Source organism: Rhincodon typus, chromosome 26 (assembly GCF_021869965.1).
Source record: "Rhincodon typus isolate 14 chromosome 26, sRhiTyp1.1, whole genome shotgun sequence".
Classification (NCBI taxonomy): Eukaryota; Metazoa; Chordata; class Chondrichthyes; order Orectolobiformes; family Rhincodontidae; genus Rhincodon; species Rhincodon typus.
The window spans coordinates 514,892-534,682 of NC_063357.1; the positions used below are offsets into that span (position 1 = coordinate 514,892).

The following is a 19,791-nucleotide window of genomic DNA, read 5'->3' on the forward strand; positions in this document are numbered from 1 at the left end:
TGGATACAAAATTGGCTTGAAGGTAGAAGACAATGGTGATAGACGGTTGTTTATCAAATTGGAGGCCTGTGACTAACAGTGTGCCACAGGAGTTGGTGATGGGTCCACTGTTATTCATCAGTTATGTAAATGATTTGGATAAGAATTTAGGAGGTATAGTTAGTAAGTTTGTGGATGCTGCCAAGATTAGTGGACAGTGAAGAAGGTTATCTAGGCATATAGCAAGATCTTGATCAACCTTGCCAGTGATCTGAGGAATGGCAGATGGAATTTGATCTGGATAAATGGAAGGTGTTGCATTTTGGCAGGTCACACAAGGACCGGACTTGAGAGTCAGTGCTGGGAAGTGTTCTAAAACAAAACGATCTAGGGGTACAAGTTCACAGCTTCTTGAAAGTGGAGTCACAGGTAGATAGGATGGTGAAGTAGCCTTTCATTGGTCAGAGTATCAAGTATAGGAGTTGGAGCATGTTGCAGCTGTACAAGATGTTGGTGAGGCCTCGTTTAAAGTACTGCATGCGGTTTTGGTCAGCCTACTATAAAAAGGATAATATTAAACTAAAAAGAGCGCAGAAAAGATTTACTAAGATGCTGTCTGGACTGAAGGGTTTGAGTTATAAGGAGAGGTTGGACAGGCTGAGACTTGTTTCTTTGGTGCATGGGAGACTGTGGGATGACCTTATAGAGGTCTATAAAATCATGAGGGGCATGGATAAGGTAGATAGCCAACAGCTTTTCCCCATGGTAGGGGAGTCTAAAACTAGAGGGTATAGGTTTAAGGTGAGAGGGGAGAGATACAGAACGATCCAGAGGGCAACTTTTTCACACAGGGTGGTGAGTGTTTGGAACGGGCTGCCAGAGATAGTGATGGACGTGAATACGATTTTGTCATTTAAGAAACATTTAGACAGGTACATGGATGGGTTAGGTATGGAGGGCTATGGACCACACACAAGCAAATGGGGCTAGTTCATGAAAAGTTTTCACAATGGGCTCAAGAACTTTATACAGTACAAATGACTTTGGATTCTCTTCAAGGTTAATGTAGCTTGTGTTCTCTTACAGAACTCAGAGCTGTTTGCTGTTGTAACTACATGGGCAGTATATTTGCTAACAAAATAAATTGGTTGTTGGTAAAGCTCAGCAGGTCTGGCAGCATCTGTGGAGAGAAATCACATTTAACGTTTCAGGCCCAGTGACCCTTCCTCAGAACAGTTCTGAGGCAGGATGACTGGACCGAAATCTTCCGTCTGATTTCTCTCCACAGATACTGCCAGATGTGCTGAGCTTTTCCAGCAATTTCTGTTTCTGGTTTTGTTTCTGATTTCCAGCATCCGCAGTTATTTTGGCTTATATTTTATAAATTTATTGTTGACTGGCACAGTTCAACTCCCTCCCTAATACCTGCATCACATACACTGCAGCAGTTTGATAAGATGGTGGTGTGGAAGGGTCATAAAGGATGATCAGTAAGTGCTGTATTAGCTAGTGACATCCACATCCATGATTGAATAAATATCAATTATGCCTAAAAGATTTGGAGCCTGGCATACACACATTATCTCAATGTGCTGATTCCAAAACTGTATGAATAATTTTTGATAAGATATATTCCAGTTTGGCAACAGTTGCTTGCTTAACTAGTCTGGGTTTCTTTAACGAGGTACCCTAACCACATAAAGGCGGCTTTGCTGCAAGCATAATTTACTTGTATTTCAGAAGGTGTTCAACAAAGTTTAACATGAAAGAATTTTCGAAGCATTTTGTTTTGAGCTTCAGACTTCTATGGAAGTTGACCGGAACAGAGTGCAAAGTGCTACAAGTTGGAGCACATGTTTCTCATTGTAATCCAATAAATATCATTGTATGACTCTTGTTCCGCTGTTAGATATTGTCGGGCTTCATAAAGGTGACTTCCCATAGTGTTGGAAAAGTAGGTCAATGTTATTTATACTGCCTGGTTGGAAAGCAACGCATTGAAAAACTGTAGATAAATACTAACACTGATGTTTTGATATGAGTGATCTTGATGTGAGTGGAAAGTCAGTATCACATAATTTTTGTGGTTTGGATTTATTTAAGAACAGCCAATTTCCTGCAATTCTTTCCATGCTGTCCAGCTGATTAGGAGCGGGAAAGTGGGTTCAGCTTGTCAGACAGTCACTTGGCTGAGAAAGAACTCTCCTTTTACAAGCAGATGTTGAAATGACTTGGGCACAGAGAGTTTAAAGATGGTGCTGTTTTCGCTTGGGGCCTTCTCACAGACAGATGATGCAGTATCGTTCATGCTAACTTAGAAAACCTGTTGATACTCAGTGAAAATCCTGCTGCATATTTATTAAACGACTTAGAATTGTTCCTTCAACTTTGCAACCCGTCTCGATAAATTAATCGCTTTTTCCAGGGACTTCAGGGTCTCCATAATGGATCATTTGTCAAATACTCTGACAGGTGTAGTTCTTAATTATAATGTGGAAAGAATTATGAGGTTTCATCTCAATTAATTTCAATTAAACTGCTGCAATTGACCTCAGTACCCTGAACTGAAAACAAGAAATTCACCAGGGCTCTTTCTCCTGATCATTACATAGTGATATCTGAGATTTAGATTTCTTTTGAGGACAACTGTACTTTTCCAGTACAGTTACAACACGTTTACACGACAATGTGGAAAATTGCCCAAGTATGCCTTGTACATAAAAAGCAGGACAAGTCCAACCTGGCCAATTACCGCCCCAACATTTTTCTCTCAGTCATCAGTAAAGTGATGGAAGGTGTCATCAACAGTGCCATCAAGCAGTACCTGCTCAGCAATAACACTGCTCAGTGACGCCCAGTTTGGGTTTCGCCAGGGCCGCTCCGCTCCTGATCTCATGACCGCCTTGGTCCAAACATGGGCAAAAGAGCTGAATTCCAGAGGCGAGTTGAGAGTGACAACCCTTTACATCAAAGCTGCACCAAGTGGGGCATCAAGGACCCCGAGCAAAACTGGAATCAATGGGTAGTGGGGGCAAGCTCTCCAGTGGTTGGAATCATACCTAACACGGAGGAAAATGGTCTTGGTTGTTGGAGGTCAGTCATCTGAGCTCCAGGACATCTCTGCAGGAGTACCTCAGGGTAGTATCCTAGGCCCAACCATCTTCAGCTGCTTCATCAATGACCTTCCCTCCATCATAAGGTCAGGAGTGGGGATGTTCGCTAATGACTGCACAATGTTCAGCACCGTTTGCGACTCCTCAGATACTGAAGCAGTCCATGTTCAAATGCAACAAGACAATATCCAGGCTGAAAAATGGCAAGTAACATTCGTGCCATATAAATGCCAGGCAATGACCATCTCCAGCAAGAGACAATCTAACCACTTCCCCTTGGCATTCAACAGTGTTACCATCACTGAATTGCCCACTATCAACATTCTGGAGGTTATTATTGACCAGAAACTCAACTAGACTCACCACATAAACACTGGCTACAAGAACAGGCCAGAAGCTAGGAATACTGCAGCGAATAACTCACCTCCTGACTCTTCAAAGCCTGTCTGCCATTTTCAAGACACATCAGGAGTGTAATGGAATACACCCCCGTACCTGAATGAGTGTAGCCCCAACAACACTCAAGAAGCTTGACACCATTCAGGACAATGCAGCACATTTGATTGGCACTACATCCACAAGTATCCATTCCCTCCACCATCAACACTCAGTAGTAGCAGTGTGTACTATCTACAAGATGCACTGCAGAAATTCGCCAAAGGTCCTCAGACAGCACCTTCCAAACCCACAACACTTCCATCTAGAAGGACAAGGGTAGCAGATATATGGGATCACCACCACCTTCAAGTTCCCGTCCAAGCCACTCACCATCCTGACTTGGAAATGTATCACTGTTCATTCACTGTCACTGGGTCAAAATCCTGGAATTCCCTCCCTCATGGCATTGTGGGTCAACCCACAGCAAGTGGGCTGCATCAGTTCAAGAAGGCAGTTCACCACCACCTTCTCAAAGGCAAGTAGGGATGGGCAATAAATGCTGGCCAGGAAGCGATGCCACATCCCATAAATGAATTTAAAAACAAATTATATTCAGTTTTGATCCATTCATAGTTGAAGATGCCCAAAACTTGTAAGTGAAGAATGATTTCTTGAAAGAAATACCTTGTGATGGCTACAGCAAAATATACTCCAAGTATCAGCATCTGTTCAGCTGTTCAGCTACATGTTCAGCTGGCTAAAACTAAAATTCAAACACTGGAGTGTTTTACTTTGGTTTCTATTCTTAATACTCTGCGCTGGCTGAGAGTTGTCGTATTCCAAACCCATGCTACAAGCAATTGCACCCTCAGTGCAAGGGCTGGTGAAAAGTACTGTCCACAAATTGACTCCATTTACCCTGGTGGGAGTAGTTCCCCTTTTTGGAGATTGTGTTCAAGGGATATTGGGAACCAGATCAAAATAGCCTAGTTTCTAAATTTAGTGTCTGATTTCTTCCCACTAATCTGCAGTCTACCAGTTACCGAGAGCTGATTTATTTCTGCATGGAAATGTGAATGAAATGTTTAAAGTTTAAGCCATTTCAAATTCTGTTGAATGGTGGGATGCTGCCAAGAACTGTACGTGCAAAGAATGGGTTGTGCTCCCTACAAGCAAGAACCACCTCTCTCCACAGAAACGATATTCTCTAAGATTCTTTTGATTGTATCTGGTGATTGAAATATCCATTGTAATGTTGATAGAATTTAGGAAAAAAGTAAGGCAGACTTCAGAGTTCATTGTGTGTTTCAGTCCTAGGGTTAGTTTGGGAACAAATTCCATGAGTTTATAATTTCAACAAGCTCATTGACTGTGTCCAATGAGCTGACTGGATTTGTGCAACAAATGAACAATATTTTCACTGTGGGTTTGAAGTACAAATGAATGCAGGTCTTTATGGTGGGAATCATTCATAGTTTTGTAAAGTTTATCATTTTGACTCAATAGAAAGACCCATAGTTTGGTATCAAGAGTCCAGGGACACTATGTCCCTGTTAGGGTGAAGGGAAAAGCTTGCAGGTTTAGGGATCCCTGGCTGACAAAGGTATTGAGGCTCTGGTCAGGAAAAGAGGCATGGGTTTAAACTACTGGATTCCAGTGAATCCCTAGATGACTATAAAAAGTGTAGGAGCACACTTAAGAGGGAAATCAGAAGAACAAAAATAGGGTATGAGATGGATCTGGCAGGTAAGGTTAAAGAAGTTCTATAGCTATATTACGAACAAGAGGGTGGCTCGGGAGAGAATAGGTCCCCTTGAAGATCGAAGATCAGCATAGCTATCTATGTGTGGAGCCTCAGGAGATGGGGGAGATTTTTAATGAATATTTCTCCTCCGTGTTTGCTAATGAGAGAATCGTGGATGTGAAGGAAATATGGGAAACAAGTGGGGATGTTTTGGACCGCATACATATTACCAGAAGGGAGGTGTTTTCAGCCTTCAATCTTATTAGGATGAATAAATCCCCTGATCAAGTCCATCCTTGGACATTGTGGGAGGCTAGGAACGAATTTGCAGAGGCTCTACAGAAACTTTTGCTTTGTCTTTACCCAGTGGTGATGTTCTGGAAGACTGGAGGGTGGCTAATGTTCCATTGTTGAAGAAAGGTAGCAAAGACAAGCCAGGGAACTACAGGGCAGTGAGCCTGACATCAGTGGTAGGCAAGTTATTGGAGAGGCTACTGAGGGACAGGATCACCAATATATTTGGATAGTCAAGATCTGATCAGGGATAGTCAGCATGGATTTGTACGCAGGAAGTCATGTCTGAGAAATCTGAGTTTTTCGAAGAGGTAACCAAGCAGATTGAGGGGTAAGGCAGTGGATTTTGTCTATACGGACTTTAGGTCCTTTGACAAGGTCCCGCACAGCAGGCTAGTCATGAAGGTTAGGTCGCATGGAATCCAGGGAAAGCTAGCTAATTGGATTCAAAATTGGCTCGATGGTAGGAAGCAGAGGATGATGGTTGAAGGTTAAAAACCAAAAGAACTGCGGATGCTGTAAATCAGGAACAAAAACAAAGTTGCTGGAAAAGCTCAGCAGGCCTGGCAGCATCTGTGGAGGAGAAAACAGAGTTAACGTTTCAGGTCCGGTGACCCTTCCTCAGATGGCTGAAGGTTGTTTCTTGGACTGGAGGCCTGTGACTAGGGCGTGCCACTGGAATCGGTGCTGGGACCTTTGTTATTTGTTACTTACATAAATTATCTGGATGTGAATGTACAAGGCATGATTAGTAAATTTGCGGATGATACAACATTAGGAGGTATTGTTGATAGTGAGGAAAGTTATCAAAAATTACAGAGGGATCGTGATCAGATGGAGAAATGGGCTGAGGATTGGCAAATGCAGTTCAATGCAGATAAGTGTGAGGTGTTGCACTTTGGAACGTCAAACCATGGTAGGACTTATACAGTAAACTGTAAGGTCCTGAGGAGTGTTGTGGAATAGAGGGACCTAGGAATACATAGTTCATTGAAAGTGGCGTCACAAGTGGACAGGGTGGTGAAGAAGGCATTTAGCATGCTGGCCTTCATCAGTCAAGGCATTGAGTATAGGAGTTGGGGCGTTATGTTACAGTTGTATAAGTCGTTGATGAGGCTGCACCTGGTGTATTGTGTACAGTTTTGGTCACCCTGTTATAGGAAAGACATAGTTAAACTGGAAAGTGTGCAAAGAAGATTTACGAGGATGTTGCCGGGACTAGTAGGCCTGAGTTATAGGGAGAGGTTGGCCAGGATAGGACTTTATTTCTTGGAATGTAGAAGAATGAGGGTGACCTTGGAGGTGTATAAAATCATAAGGGCCATAGATAGGATGAATGCATACAGTCTTTATCCCAAGGATAGGGAATTGAAAGCTAGTGGGCATAGGTTTAAGGTGAGAGGGGAAAGATTTAAGAAGGACCTGAGGGGTGTTTTTGGAATGGGCTGCCAGAGAAAGTGATTGATGCAAGTACAATTACAATATTTAAAAAGTAATTGGATAGGTACATGTATGGGAAGGGTTTAGAGGAATATGGACCAAATGTGGGCAGTTGGAACTAGCTGAGTGGGCACCATGGTCAGCATGGACCAGTTTGGGCTGAAGGGCCTGTTTCCATTCTGTATTACTCTGACTCTAAAATATGTGCTAGAGCATCAATGCCTTGACCACTATCAAAATGCTTTAATGTAATTCGGTAGAGAGAGCCATTCAACATTTATCACCTCTGCAGCCATCTCCGTCACTCTTCTTTTGTTTTATCCCATGAGTATTAGTAACCCTACCGTTAAAACTCTCTTCCAAAATCCAGATTATTCCTTACCTTAACACTTTTGCATGTGTTTATATTTTAGGAACCAAGTAATGCGGAAAAAACTGATCCTTTTTTTCAAGAGGAGAAACCATGCTCGTAAACAGAGGGTATGCTGTAATTCTTGAATATTTTTAAAGATTAAAGATAAATGGCATTGTGATAACACCACTCCCTCCAAGTTCCTATCCAAGCCGCTCATTATTCTGACTTGGAAATGTGTTGCAGTATCTTCACTGTTTCCTGGTCAAAATTCTGAAACTCCCTCTGTTTCAACATTGGGGGCATCCCGACACCCCATGGACTGCACCATTTCAAGAAGGCAGCTCAACACTACCTTCTCCAGGGCAATTCAGGATATGTCTGAGACATTAATGATCATATTGAATGTTGGAGCAGGCTTAAGGAGCTGATTGGCCAATCCCTGCTCCTAGTGTGTATGTTTTGAGACAATGATGAAAGAGAAGGCAAGCTTCACAGCAACTGAAGACATTGTGACTTTGTTTTTATTTAACTTGATGTTATTGAGATTTCAGAGAGTAAGGTTTTTTATGTACTGAAGAAGGTGTTCATCCTTGGCTTCTTGTGCTCACTAACAGCTTTCATTAGTTTTCTATGAATCTACCTATGATTTCATTGTGCAATTCCAATTTTACTGTCCCTCGATCCTGTTTGAGGTTTTGGTCTTTAAATTGAGTTAATCCATCTGCCGAAAATGAAATGAGGGCAGCAAAATGGGCCTACCCAGTGATATTCTCACTCTCCTGTAGCAAAATACCAATCTCCTAATCCTCTATGAATCATTCTCTCGATGCATAAACCCGCTGGTCTCGCACATTGCTGTAGCACCAGGCTGCCCGACTGTCTGCTAGTACTAATTGCACAATTCATTTGTGATGCCTGTTTTTCAGGAACAGAAGATCTGCCAGCGTTATGACCAGCTGATGGAGGTGTGGGAAAAAAAAGTTGAAAGAATAGAAAACAACCCCCGGCGTAAGGCCAAGGAGAGCAAGACCAGGGAATATTATGAGAAGCAATTCCCTGAAATCCGCAAGCAAAGGGAACAGCAGGAACGATTTCAAAGGTAATGGTTAGGATCAAATTCTGCTCATGTTACTCATCTCTAGGTGGTCAGTATGGGAAAAGCAACAATATTTCTTGTGCCCACTCCCACATTCAGTCTCTACCCTCACACTGTTACTCTCTGCTTGGCTCAGTCTTTCTCCCACATGGATAACTGAAGCTATGAGTAACTTAAGTTAGGCACAGCTGGAGTACTGTGTGCAGTCTGGTCACCTCACTGGAGGAAGGATGTGATTGCACTGGAGGATTGAACAGGGGATTTGCCAGGATGTTGCCTGGCATGGAGCCTTTTAGCTATGACGAGAAGCTGGATAAGCTCAGGTTGTTTTCTTCAGAGCACAGAAGACTGAGAGGGGATCTGATAGATGCTTATAAGATTGAGAGGCATGGACAGAATGGATAGGAAACAGCTGTTCCCCTTAGTTAAAGGGTTTATCTCAAGCTGATTGTTGTTTAAAATGAAAGACAGTCATAGAATCCCTACAATGTGGGGGGATTTGAGGAAGGTTTTTCCACCCTGAGGCACTACCTGGGAGAACAGTTGAGATGGAAAACGTCAACCTTTTTCAAAAAGGGTAGGTGAGCAGTTGAAATGTTGTAGTATCCAGGGCTAGGAGCCTGGAGCTGGAAAGTGGGACCTGTTTTATTCACTCATGGGACATGGACATCATTGGCTGGCCCGCATTTTATTGCCGGTCCCTAGTTGCCCTTGAAAAGGTGGTGGTGAGTTGCCATCTTGAGCCACTGCATTCCATGTGGTGTAGGTTGACCCACCGTGCCCTTAGGGAGCGACTTCCAGGATTTTGATCCAGTGACAATGAAAGAACAGAGATATATTTCCAAGTCAGGATGGTGAGTGCCTTGGAGGGGAACTTGCAGGTAATCATGGGTTTGGAAGGTGCTGTCTAAGATTCTTTAGTGAATTTCTGCAATGCACCTTGAACTAGTAGCAGCAGTGTGTTCTAACATATAAGAGGTCTGTTTATTAGTCTATTAACAACAGGGAAGAAGTTGTTCTTGAATCTGTTTGTACTTGTATTCAAACTTTTATATCTTCTGCCCGATGGAAAAGAGTATGTTGGGTAGGAGGAGTCTTTGATTATTTTGGTTGCTTTCCCAAAGCTGCAGGAAGTATAGATCATAGAATCCCTACAGTATGGAAACAGGCCCTTCGGCCCAACAAGTCCACACCGACCCTCAGAGTATCCCGTCCAGACCCATCCCCAGACACTATGGGCAATTTAGCACGGCCAGTCCACCTAGCCTGCACATCTTTGGATTGTGGGAGGAAACTGTAGCACCCGGAGGAAACCCACGCAGACGTGGGGAGAATGTGCAAACTCCACACAGACAATTGCCCAAGGGTGGTATCGACCCCGGGTCCCTGGTGCTGTGAGGCAGCAGTGCTACCTTTATTCATTCATGGATGAGGGCATCGCTGGCTAGGCAGCATTTATTGCCCATCCCTAATTGCCCAGAGGGCAGTTAAGAGTCAACCACATTTCTGTGGGTCTGGAGTCACATATAGGCCAGACCAGGTAAGGATGGCAGTTTCCTTCCCTAAAGGACATTAGTGAACCAGATGGGTTTTTCCGACAATTGACAATGGATTCGTGGTCATCACTAGATTCTTAATTCCAGATATTTATTGAATTCAAATTCCACCATCTCCCTGGCAGGATTCGAACCCGGGTCTCTAGAACATTATCTGGGACTCTGGATTAACAGTCCAGCGATAATACCACTAGGCCCTCGTCTCCTCTAAGCCACTATGCCACCATGTCGCCCCTTTTATTTTAAGCCCAGACTGACCCTCAGAGCATCCCACCCAGACCCACCCCCTTATAACCTACCTAATTTACACATCCCTGAGCACTATGGGCAATTTGGCATGGCCAATCCACGTAGCCTGCATATCTTTGGACTGTGGGAGGAAACCGGAACACCTGGAGGAAACCCACTTGGACACGGGAAGAACGTGCAAACTCCACACAGACAGTCGCCTGAGGGTGGAATCGAACCCAGGTTTCTGGAGCTGTGAGGCAGCAGTACTAACCACTAAGCCAACGTGCTGCCCCCATGGAGTCAATGGATGTAAGGCTGGTTTGCGTGATTAACTAGGCTGTATTCGTGACTCTAGTTTCTTGCGGTCTTGGGAAGAGCAGTTACCAAACCACGCTGTGATGCATCCAGGTAGAATGCTTTTTATTGTGCATCTATAAAAATTGGTAAGAGTCTTTGTGGACATGCCGAATTTCCTTAGCCTCCTGAGGAAGTAGGCTTATGCTTTCTTATCCACACACTTTGACATGGTGGTCCAGACAGGCTATTTGTGATCATCACTCCCCGGAACTTGACGCTGTCGACCATCTTCACCTCAGCATCATTGATGCACACAGGGGCGTGTTCTCCACTCTGCTTCCTGGAGTCAATCTACTTGTTCGTTTTGCTGATGTCGATGGAGTCATTGTCTTTACATCAAGACGCTAGTGGGGAGTATTCCATCACACTACTGACTTGTGTCTTGTAGATGTGGACAGGCTTTGGAGAGTCTGGAGGTGAGTTACTTATTGCACTCCTCGCCTCCAACCTGCTTTCTTTTATTTTTCTTTCTTTATATAATGAGTCCAGTTGAGTTTCTGGTCAGTGGTAACCCAGGGATGTTGATTGTGGGGTTTTCAGTGACCAGTACAGCATTGAATGACAAGGGGTAGTGATTAGATTGTCTCGAATTGGAGATGGCCATTGCCTGCATTTGTGTGACATGAACACTACTTGTCAGCCCAAGGGTTCGATTCCAGTCTCGGGCGACTGTCTGTGTGGAGTTTTCACATTCTCAATGTCCAAAGATGTGCGGGGTAGGTGGATTGGCCATTTAAATTGCCCGTAGTGTCTAGTGACAACAAGGTGCAGAGCTGGATGAACACAGCAGGCCAAGCAGCATCGTAGGAGCAGAAAGGCTGACGTTTCGGGCCTAGACCCTTCATCAGAAATGATGCCACATAGTGTCTAGTGATGTTTAGGTTAGGTGGGTTAGACATGGGAAATCAGGGGTAGGATAATGGGTCTAGGTGGGATGCTGTTCGGAGGGATGGTTTGGACTTGTTGGGCCGAATGGCCTGTTTCCACACTGTAGGGATTCTATGAAAATTCTATCGTCCAGATCTTGTTGAATTTGCTCGTGGACTGCTACAGTGTCCAAGGAGTTGCACACTTGTGATAAACATTTGCAATCATTTGTGAACCTCCCCACTTCTGACCTTTATGGAGGAAAGGCCTTTGATAAAACAACTGAAAATGGTTGAGCCTAGGACATGACTGTGAGGAACTCCCGTAGAGATGACCTGGAGCTGAGATGACTCGCCTCCATTAATCACAACCATCTCCCGATCTGCTAGGTATGACTCCAACCAGTGGCGAGTTGAATCATATCATCACTGTTCATTCACTGATTAAATAGCTTCAGAACAGTGTAGGTCATCTGAATTTCCTGTTACATAATCTCCAAAGAGGATTCCTTGAAGTGGATACTGCGATTTCAAAATAGACTAATGAGGAAAATACTTGATTTTCTTTACAAGTGAACAACCCATATTAACTTGGCTATGTCACGTAAAGGTTGTTTATTACAGTTTAAAATGTATTTGGTAAAATGTGCAATTGCTTTCTTTTCAGAGTGGGACAGAGGGGAGCTGGGCTTCCAGCAACTATAGCGAGGAGTGAGCATGAGATTTCAGAAATTATCGATGGACTTTCTGAACAAGAGGTCAGGTGTTCCTTCGAGTCACTTCCATCCATTAATATAGGCAGTTTGAGTTTGTGCCAAGATTTCACCCATTAGTAGAGAAACATCCTCCTATAAATATTTTAAATAAGTGAAAGTGGAAAGTGTATAAAAATAACAAAAGGGAACGTCTGTGAAAGGGGGCAAAGATCATGGTCTGAAATTGTTGAATTCGATGTTGTAATCAAAGGCTATAAAGAGTATAATTGAAAGGTGAGGTGCTGTTACAATGAACCTCATTGGAACACTACAGGAGGCTGAAGGTGCAGAGCTCAGTGTGAGAGCAAGGTGGAGATTTAAGATGACAATTGATTGGAAACTCTGAGTCACCCTAGTGAACTGAACATTTAGCCTCCCCAATGTAGACCAGAGCACACCTTCAGCAGGATATATTGTATGATAATCCTTAAAGCAGTACAAGTAAATCGCTGTTTCACTTCAGATGCTTTGGGGCATTTACTGTGAGAAGGAAAGTAAAAGGGGTGGCTGTTCCACTTCCTGCACTTCTGTGGAAAGGTGTCATGGGCAGGAATGTTGATGTTGTATATGATGATGGAATTTCTCATCCAGCTCCATTTCTGCCAGCTCCAGCATGATATTACTGCTAAACGTTTCCCTGCCCTACACTTTGACAATTGTGCTGGGCCTCCTTCTCATGTAGCATCCTGGCCCACTCTTTGGTAATTTCCCATGGTCCCTCCTGTTATCATGCAAGTGCAAGAGATGTAATATCTGCCATTATACTTCCTTTGACTGCATTCTGCACGTTCTTTCCAGGTGAAGCAGTAATTTACATGTATTTTTTTTCAATATAGTATGCTGTATTCACTACTCATAATGTTTTGGGAAGATCAGATGTTAAGTCCGCTTCATGACCCTGAGCTTCCAATCGCCTGTCCTTTTAATTTTTTTCCTTGGTCTCGCACTAATTTTTGTCAGCCTCCTGTCTTCTTCCAGTGAAGCTTCTGGAGGAGCACCTTATCTTTCCATTAGGCTGTGTGCAATTATAATGAAAAATTTCTAGCTGCTGCTGGTAATCAGTAATTGTGTTGTTATTTTCCTCAGGTTGTATGTTCACCTGTTCACTGGTGGTGGACCATAAGCTACCAAGGACTGCAAGCCTGGAGTAGCTTGATGCTTTTTGCATCTAATCATTAAGAAACAAAATAATCAATTTGAGATCAAGAAAGGGTATTGAACACAAAAGCAAAGTACTGGAGAAACTCAGCAAGCCTGACAGCTTCTGTAGAGAAAGAAAGACAGAATTACTGTTTTAACTCCAGTGACCACTCATCAGAACAGTCACTGGACTCGAAATCTCAACTCTGTTTCTCTCTCCACAGATGTTGCCAGACCTACTGAGTTTCTCCAGCACTTTGCTTTTGTTTCCAATTTTTAGCATATACAGTTTTTTTGTTCTTTGTTTTTGCTTAGTGGGTATTGAACATTTTTTTAGTTATTTGTGATTAATCTATTCAGACATACTTATGACACATGTCTGGGACCTTCTAGCCCAGAGGTAGGGACACTATCACTGCACAAGACCCTTCAATTAGGAAACAAAACATCTGAATGACAAACTACTAGGGTATCTGGTCAATAAAATCCATTGGATTGTTTATTGCAGAATAATGAGAAGCAGATGAGGCAACTTTCTGTGATTCCTCCAATGATGTATGACACAGAACAGCGAAGAGTGAAATTCTTGAACATGAATGGAGTAATGGATGATCCCATGAGAGTATATAAGGAACGGCAGTTCATAAACGTCTGGTCTGAGCATGAGAAGGAGATCTTCAAAGAGAAGTAATTATAGTCTGCTACCATTCTGCACTGAACATGATAATTTTTTCTGGCAGTTTGAGTTATCCTACATCTGCTCCAGTCTTGTGCAAGCACACCATCAGACTGAATTGCTAGCAGGTTATAGTCAATTGCTGCTGATACTGTGCGACTGGGCTCTATATACAATGACTTATATTGTTCCTGACAGGTTTAAGGCCAAATGTAATATACAGCAGTGTAACAATTCTTTTGTTATTCAACCTTATAATGTTGCCAGTGCAAATTAAAGCTGGTCCATGCAGTTAATCAATGATTGTGGAGTTAACAGTTTGAATAGATGGATGTCTGGAGATAAAGTTATAACCACTCAAAATTGATCTCTTTTAAAAGTAAAACATTAGCAACATGGGAGCTTTTAATGACATTGAGGTTGTAGCATGGAAACCATTTTATCAGTGACCTTAGAAAATCCTTATGGTTGGTTCACTTGTAAATATGTTGCCAGAACTGGCTGTGCCATCACTTTTGATGTTTTTGTTCCCGTTTGACTTTTACACTAGTCAATTTAAATTGATTTGCGACAGAGGGATTAAGATGGTTTATGTACTTTTCTTGTTGGTGCAATATAATGACAACTGCAAGTTAATGAATAACTTACTTGAGCTTTCTACCAGACACTGACTAAGGAGGTGAGCCATTGAGCTTTTACCCTTCAGGTGATTGCGTTACTGATCAAAGACTTCTGTTTTCAATAGGTTTGTTCAACACCCAAAAAACTTTGGCTTGATAGCATCTTACCTGGAAAGAAAGGTAAGAAGACTCGTCATACACCAATTTTCTGAACAAAAAATGTGAAATATTCTTCTGCTTTTTCTTGTGTTATTCTCAACTGATTTACTTGAAAAGTCCATTCGCATAGCTCACCACAGTGAGTGAACCAATTGCTGGGTATAATACTCTGATATAAAATGCATCAGATTTGTTCACATTTGTTGAAATTTGTTATAACATGTTTTAATTCATCTTACCTACACAAACTCACTTTCTCTCTGTTGCTTGCCCTTTTTCTCCCTCACTTCATCTCTTTCTCATGCAGTGAAAGTTTAAAATGTTTACAAAGCTGAGCCTTTTATCCAGCTACAAATAGTATGCTTGTTGGAAATAGTATTGGTGATATTGGATCTATTAAATTGGAACTCTGTATATCCTTTTGCTAGATCAACTGTGCTGACTAGTTTGCTTCAGTACTCATTTCTTTGGAAATGAAAAAGAAATTGGCATGATGTTGCAACTGACATTTTTAATTTAAAAATGATAAGGTGTGTTGCAAAATTTGATCATTTGTGGCAGCAGTATCTGTGATATTTGCTGTTGTCTGTAGTGTTTTCAATTCTATCATATTCACAGGCAGTTGGTGGTAATTGTGTAATGTCACAAAGAAAATCATCAAACTGTCTGACTCATTTGATTCTTTGGCGTGGGTGCTGGTTTTTCTCCCGCTTCCGTATGGTCTGTTTGAAGCAGAAGGGAAATTGACCTTCAGAATGTTTGAACAATCTGCATTCATTTGCTTAGACTAAGTCAAATACTTGGCCTACAATTCTATCTTGATCAGTAGCCTGGAGACTGTTTAACAGCGGTGTCTTTGAATGAGAGGTTATTCCACATTGTGGTTTGGAAGAAATCCCAGTATGTTTAAAGTTAACAATTAATGCTCAAACTTTGTAGCTGTGTGTCGCCCTGTTTACTCATTTCATTCTTTGTTAACTCATCTTCTATCAGGCTCACCAAAAGCTTACCTTGTTTAAGGTTGCACTGTCTTTTTCTTGGATTCAAGGTTGACAAAGGCTTTTTAGCTGTAGACTGGTCAGTGTCCCTCATGTCCCAGTGAAATTTAAGGTGTCAGATTTTGAAGTACGGCAGACATAAAAATTAACCAGTGTACACACACGGAGAGATACACACAGACGCAGACACAGGCACACCTTTGACCGGCTGTCAAACTGTGCAGATGACTGATGAAGTCTGAAAAGCCCCTGCACTTGAGTTACTCATCCTAACTGCATAGACGCTCCCATGGGTATGCACCTGAATGACACTGGCATGATGAGTATGTAGGATGTTTATAGATATTTGAAAACACCAATTGACTGTAAGAATTATGTGGCTAATGAGTGAGGATGCAGATTGCAAACATTCTGCTGAATGAGTGGCACAGTTGACTGAGCAGGAGCTAGTAGTGAGATTCATCACTGTGCCAGTTTTGCCACTACTCTGATGGAAGAATTAACATTTGTATGAGAGAAACGAAAATGATGGTGGTCTTTGGCACATCCTGTAGCAGATGGCATCTCGTCACAGATCACGAGAAAGTTATACATGAAGGCCCTCACTCGATTCATCTTAATTCACCCATCTAGAACGATCTTTGGGTTTCCACATTACTACATCTGTTGTGAATCCGACTGACTTCAGAGAATTCCCCTCGAGTTTTATATCTGGGTAAACATTCAGTATTCTCATTCTTTGCACAAAGATTTGCTGATGGTCTAAATTTTCCTTTTAGTAGTTTAAAACAAAGTTCATTTGTCTTTATGTTGTATGTAATGTGCTTTTACAAATTAGTCTTTTCCATACCTCTCTCTCTCGTATCACTCTATAAGTTCAACTTTTGAATCTTTCCATTTCAATCTTGGTTCCCAATTTTGCGTCATAACTGAGACGTTGCCAAGACTTGTGGTTAACCTTGAGATTCCTTTCTGTGCTACCTCCATTGTTGTTGTTTTTTGTGCCCTTGTATTGCTCAAATTGAGGTCTAGCCAGCTATTAAGTATTTTGTTTGCAACATGATCTGACTCTTATTTTGATGTTCCAAATGCAAAGTTCAATCCCCTGGTTTTGTTGGGTGCTGCTCTGCTTTGGTTGGATATCATGAACGTTCAGTTTATCAGTATCCTTTGTCTTTCAACTATATCCTTTCCACTTCAATTTCACTCCTGGAATACCAGTGTCACCCATATTTCCTGTTGATCCACGTCTTTTGCACACATATTCATTTAATTGATTATTGTTCTGTTTACTTGTATATTATCCAACTTGTCTGTATTCTCTAGGTTACCTTTGATCTACTCCTCCTAAATATTAAATTGTCAGTAACCATGACCAATTTGCTTTGAAGTTTTGAAAAAATGTCATTTATATCAATTCAGGAGGTAGTTGTGAAGTTTTTTATTACCGTTGGGATGAATGTTTTCCTGACAGTTGAAAAAGCAAGCATTTGACTTTCTTCACATTCTGTATTTTAGCTGAGCAGAATGCCAATTTCAATATTTCCTCTTTGTGTTGTGCAGTGTCAAGTGGAACCTAGTACTTTGATGCAGCAGCACCCTAGACTGAGAACTGGGTCAAATTGAGGAATTATAATCTGAACCTGCTCACTCCATGCTTTTAAGTGTTCCTATTGTACTGCCAACAGACACAGTTTCCCTCCAGTGCCCACCCTCAAATTCATCACCTTATGCTCAAATTACCGAGTCCAATGCAGCAGCTTCTTCCCATCTGCTATTTTAGCTATTTTACGCTTAGCCAATTACCATCTTGAGCTTGGACCAGTTGCAGATATGTTGCATATCTAAAGTTAGTAGTTGAATTTCAGACACTTGTAACTTCCTTTTCCAGAAAGTCTAAAAGTGAAGTAAGTTTTAACGTAGAGTCCACAGATTTTCCCTGATGGAGTGGGCAGATAGGTGGCAGATGAGATTAAATGCAGTGAAGTGTGACATGATGCATTTTGGTAAAAGAACACTGAAAGACAACATAAAATAGAGGTTAGTATTCTAAAGGGGGTAGAGAGCAGAGAAGCCTGGGTGTATATACATGCACAGATTATTGGAAGTTACAGGACAAGTAGAGAGAGCAGCAAGTAAAGCACACTGTCGTTGGCTTTATTAATAGGAGCATAGAGTACAAGGAGGTGATGTTAAACTTGTATAAGACACTTGTTAAACCTCTGCTGGAGTATTGTCTAGGTGCCACAGTATAAGAACGATGTGAATGCATTGGGGAGAATAAAGAAGCACTTTACCAGGATCGTTACAGAGATAAGGAACTTCAGTGATGAGGATAGATTGAAGACATTGGGACTGTTCTCCTTGGAGAGAAAACGACTAAGAGGAGACCTGATGGAGGTTTTCAAAATCATGAATGGGCTGGATAGAGAAGATCGGGAGAAACTGTTTCTGCTTGTAACAAGAACTAAAGGGCATAGATTTAAAGTGTTGTGCAAAAGAAGCATGGGTAAAGTGAGGTGAAGCTTTTTCACTCAGTAGTGATGTTGTGAATGCACTGCCTGGGAAGCAGGTTCAGTTGAGTCACTCGAGAAAATTGGATGATCATTTTTATCCAAATAAAGTGCAAGGCTTTGGGTGAAAAATTAGGAGATTGGCAGTAGATAATGATTCTCATTTAATGAGCCATTGTGCCTGCAATGGGCCGCATGGCAGCCTCCTTCGTTATAACACTTCTGTGATTCAGTGAAAAGAAACCCTAAATTTTGCAACTTGGAATCTTAGAGCACTCAAAAATAACCTCAGTAGTGAACATGAAGAAAGAAAAAACTGCAATCCTTTCACATGAGGTTGACATCACCACGCTTAGTAAGACCCACCTTTGTGGAGAAGGGCAGCTGAAGAAAGAAGCAGGGGTTACACCTGCTGTAAAAGGAAGACTATAACAACATTTGTATCTGGTTTTGCTATCCAGAATAAGATCTTGGATGCATGCCTAAACTCTACAATTGTACAATGAAAGGCTTATAACATTTCAGCACAATTAATATTGTCACTGTCAGTGGTGTTTATGTCTTGACCCTTGACTCCCTTGATGATATAGAAAGCTCTGTTCTGACCTTGATGAATTCCTTATGGTATGCCAAAAAGAACAGTTCATCCTTCCTGGGGACTTCCCTGTCAGGGTTGATCACGATTCCAGTTAAAATCAATATAAATGGTGTCCCTGTCCTGACAAGGTGTATTCAGCATAGCTCATTTTAACACAAGCACCTCATCTGTGCAAAAGGACAAATATAAAACTAAATGGAAGCATCATTGATCAAGGCATTGGCACATCTTGGGTTATGTCATTGATCGAGTCAAAGACCTAAGTATGTCTATATCACTCGATCCATGTGAGACAGATCATCGCCATATTCAGTCAGTGATGAACATGTGCAAAGCACCAAGACCTAAAAGTCCAGTGGGTCAGAAGATCAATGCCACACCGGCAGCCCAACCAAAGAGAGAAATTCCAGAAAACCTTCACACATCCAAGAGACTCTGTGTAATTTTAGGCCTTCCAAAGGAACATATGTCATGGTTTTGGTTGACAGGCAAATGTGAAGACAGCACCAAAACTGTTCATTACATTCATCGATCTGAGCAGAGCATTTGTTTCAATAAATTGAGAAGTTCTGTAGATTGTTTTGCAGAATTTTAGGAATCCAAGAAACTTTATCTGAGTCCTGCAACTTCTTTGCTATGATATGACTGCAACCATCTTGAATGGGAGATCTAAAACAGACACCTTCAAAATCGGAGCTACAATCAAACAAGCCGATGTGAACCACCCCCCCATACTTTTTACAAATGACCTGAAACTGCCTAGCCAGTATTGCCCACATCCTGTGCAAAAATAAATAAATAACTTGCCTTCTGATAATTTGATTTGTTGTTGTCTCATGTACCTAAGTACAGTGAAAAGTTTTGTCACGCCTGTAGTGCAGGCAGATCATAATATGCAATCGTATGGTGTTTAGACAGTGAGG

The 19,791-nt window shown here is 41.8% G+C and overlaps 1 protein-coding gene across 1 annotated transcript in view; it reads left to right on the forward strand.

Moving 5' to 3' along the window:
* Window positions 1-19,791, forward strand: part of ncor1 (nuclear receptor corepressor 1) — a 375,214-nt gene that overhangs the window by 135,678 nt on the left and 219,745 nt on the right. The window contains exons 10-14 of the mRNA XM_048612313.1: window positions 7,362-7,428; window positions 8,230-8,402; window positions 12,077-12,167; window positions 13,813-13,991; window positions 14,726-14,780. Coding sequence (XP_048468270.1) covers window positions 7,362-7,428; window positions 8,230-8,402; window positions 12,077-12,167; window positions 13,813-13,991; window positions 14,726-14,780 — 565 coding nt within the window. The remainder of the gene's footprint in view (window positions 1-7,361; window positions 7,429-8,229; window positions 8,403-12,076; window positions 12,168-13,812; window positions 13,992-14,725; window positions 14,781-19,791) is intronic.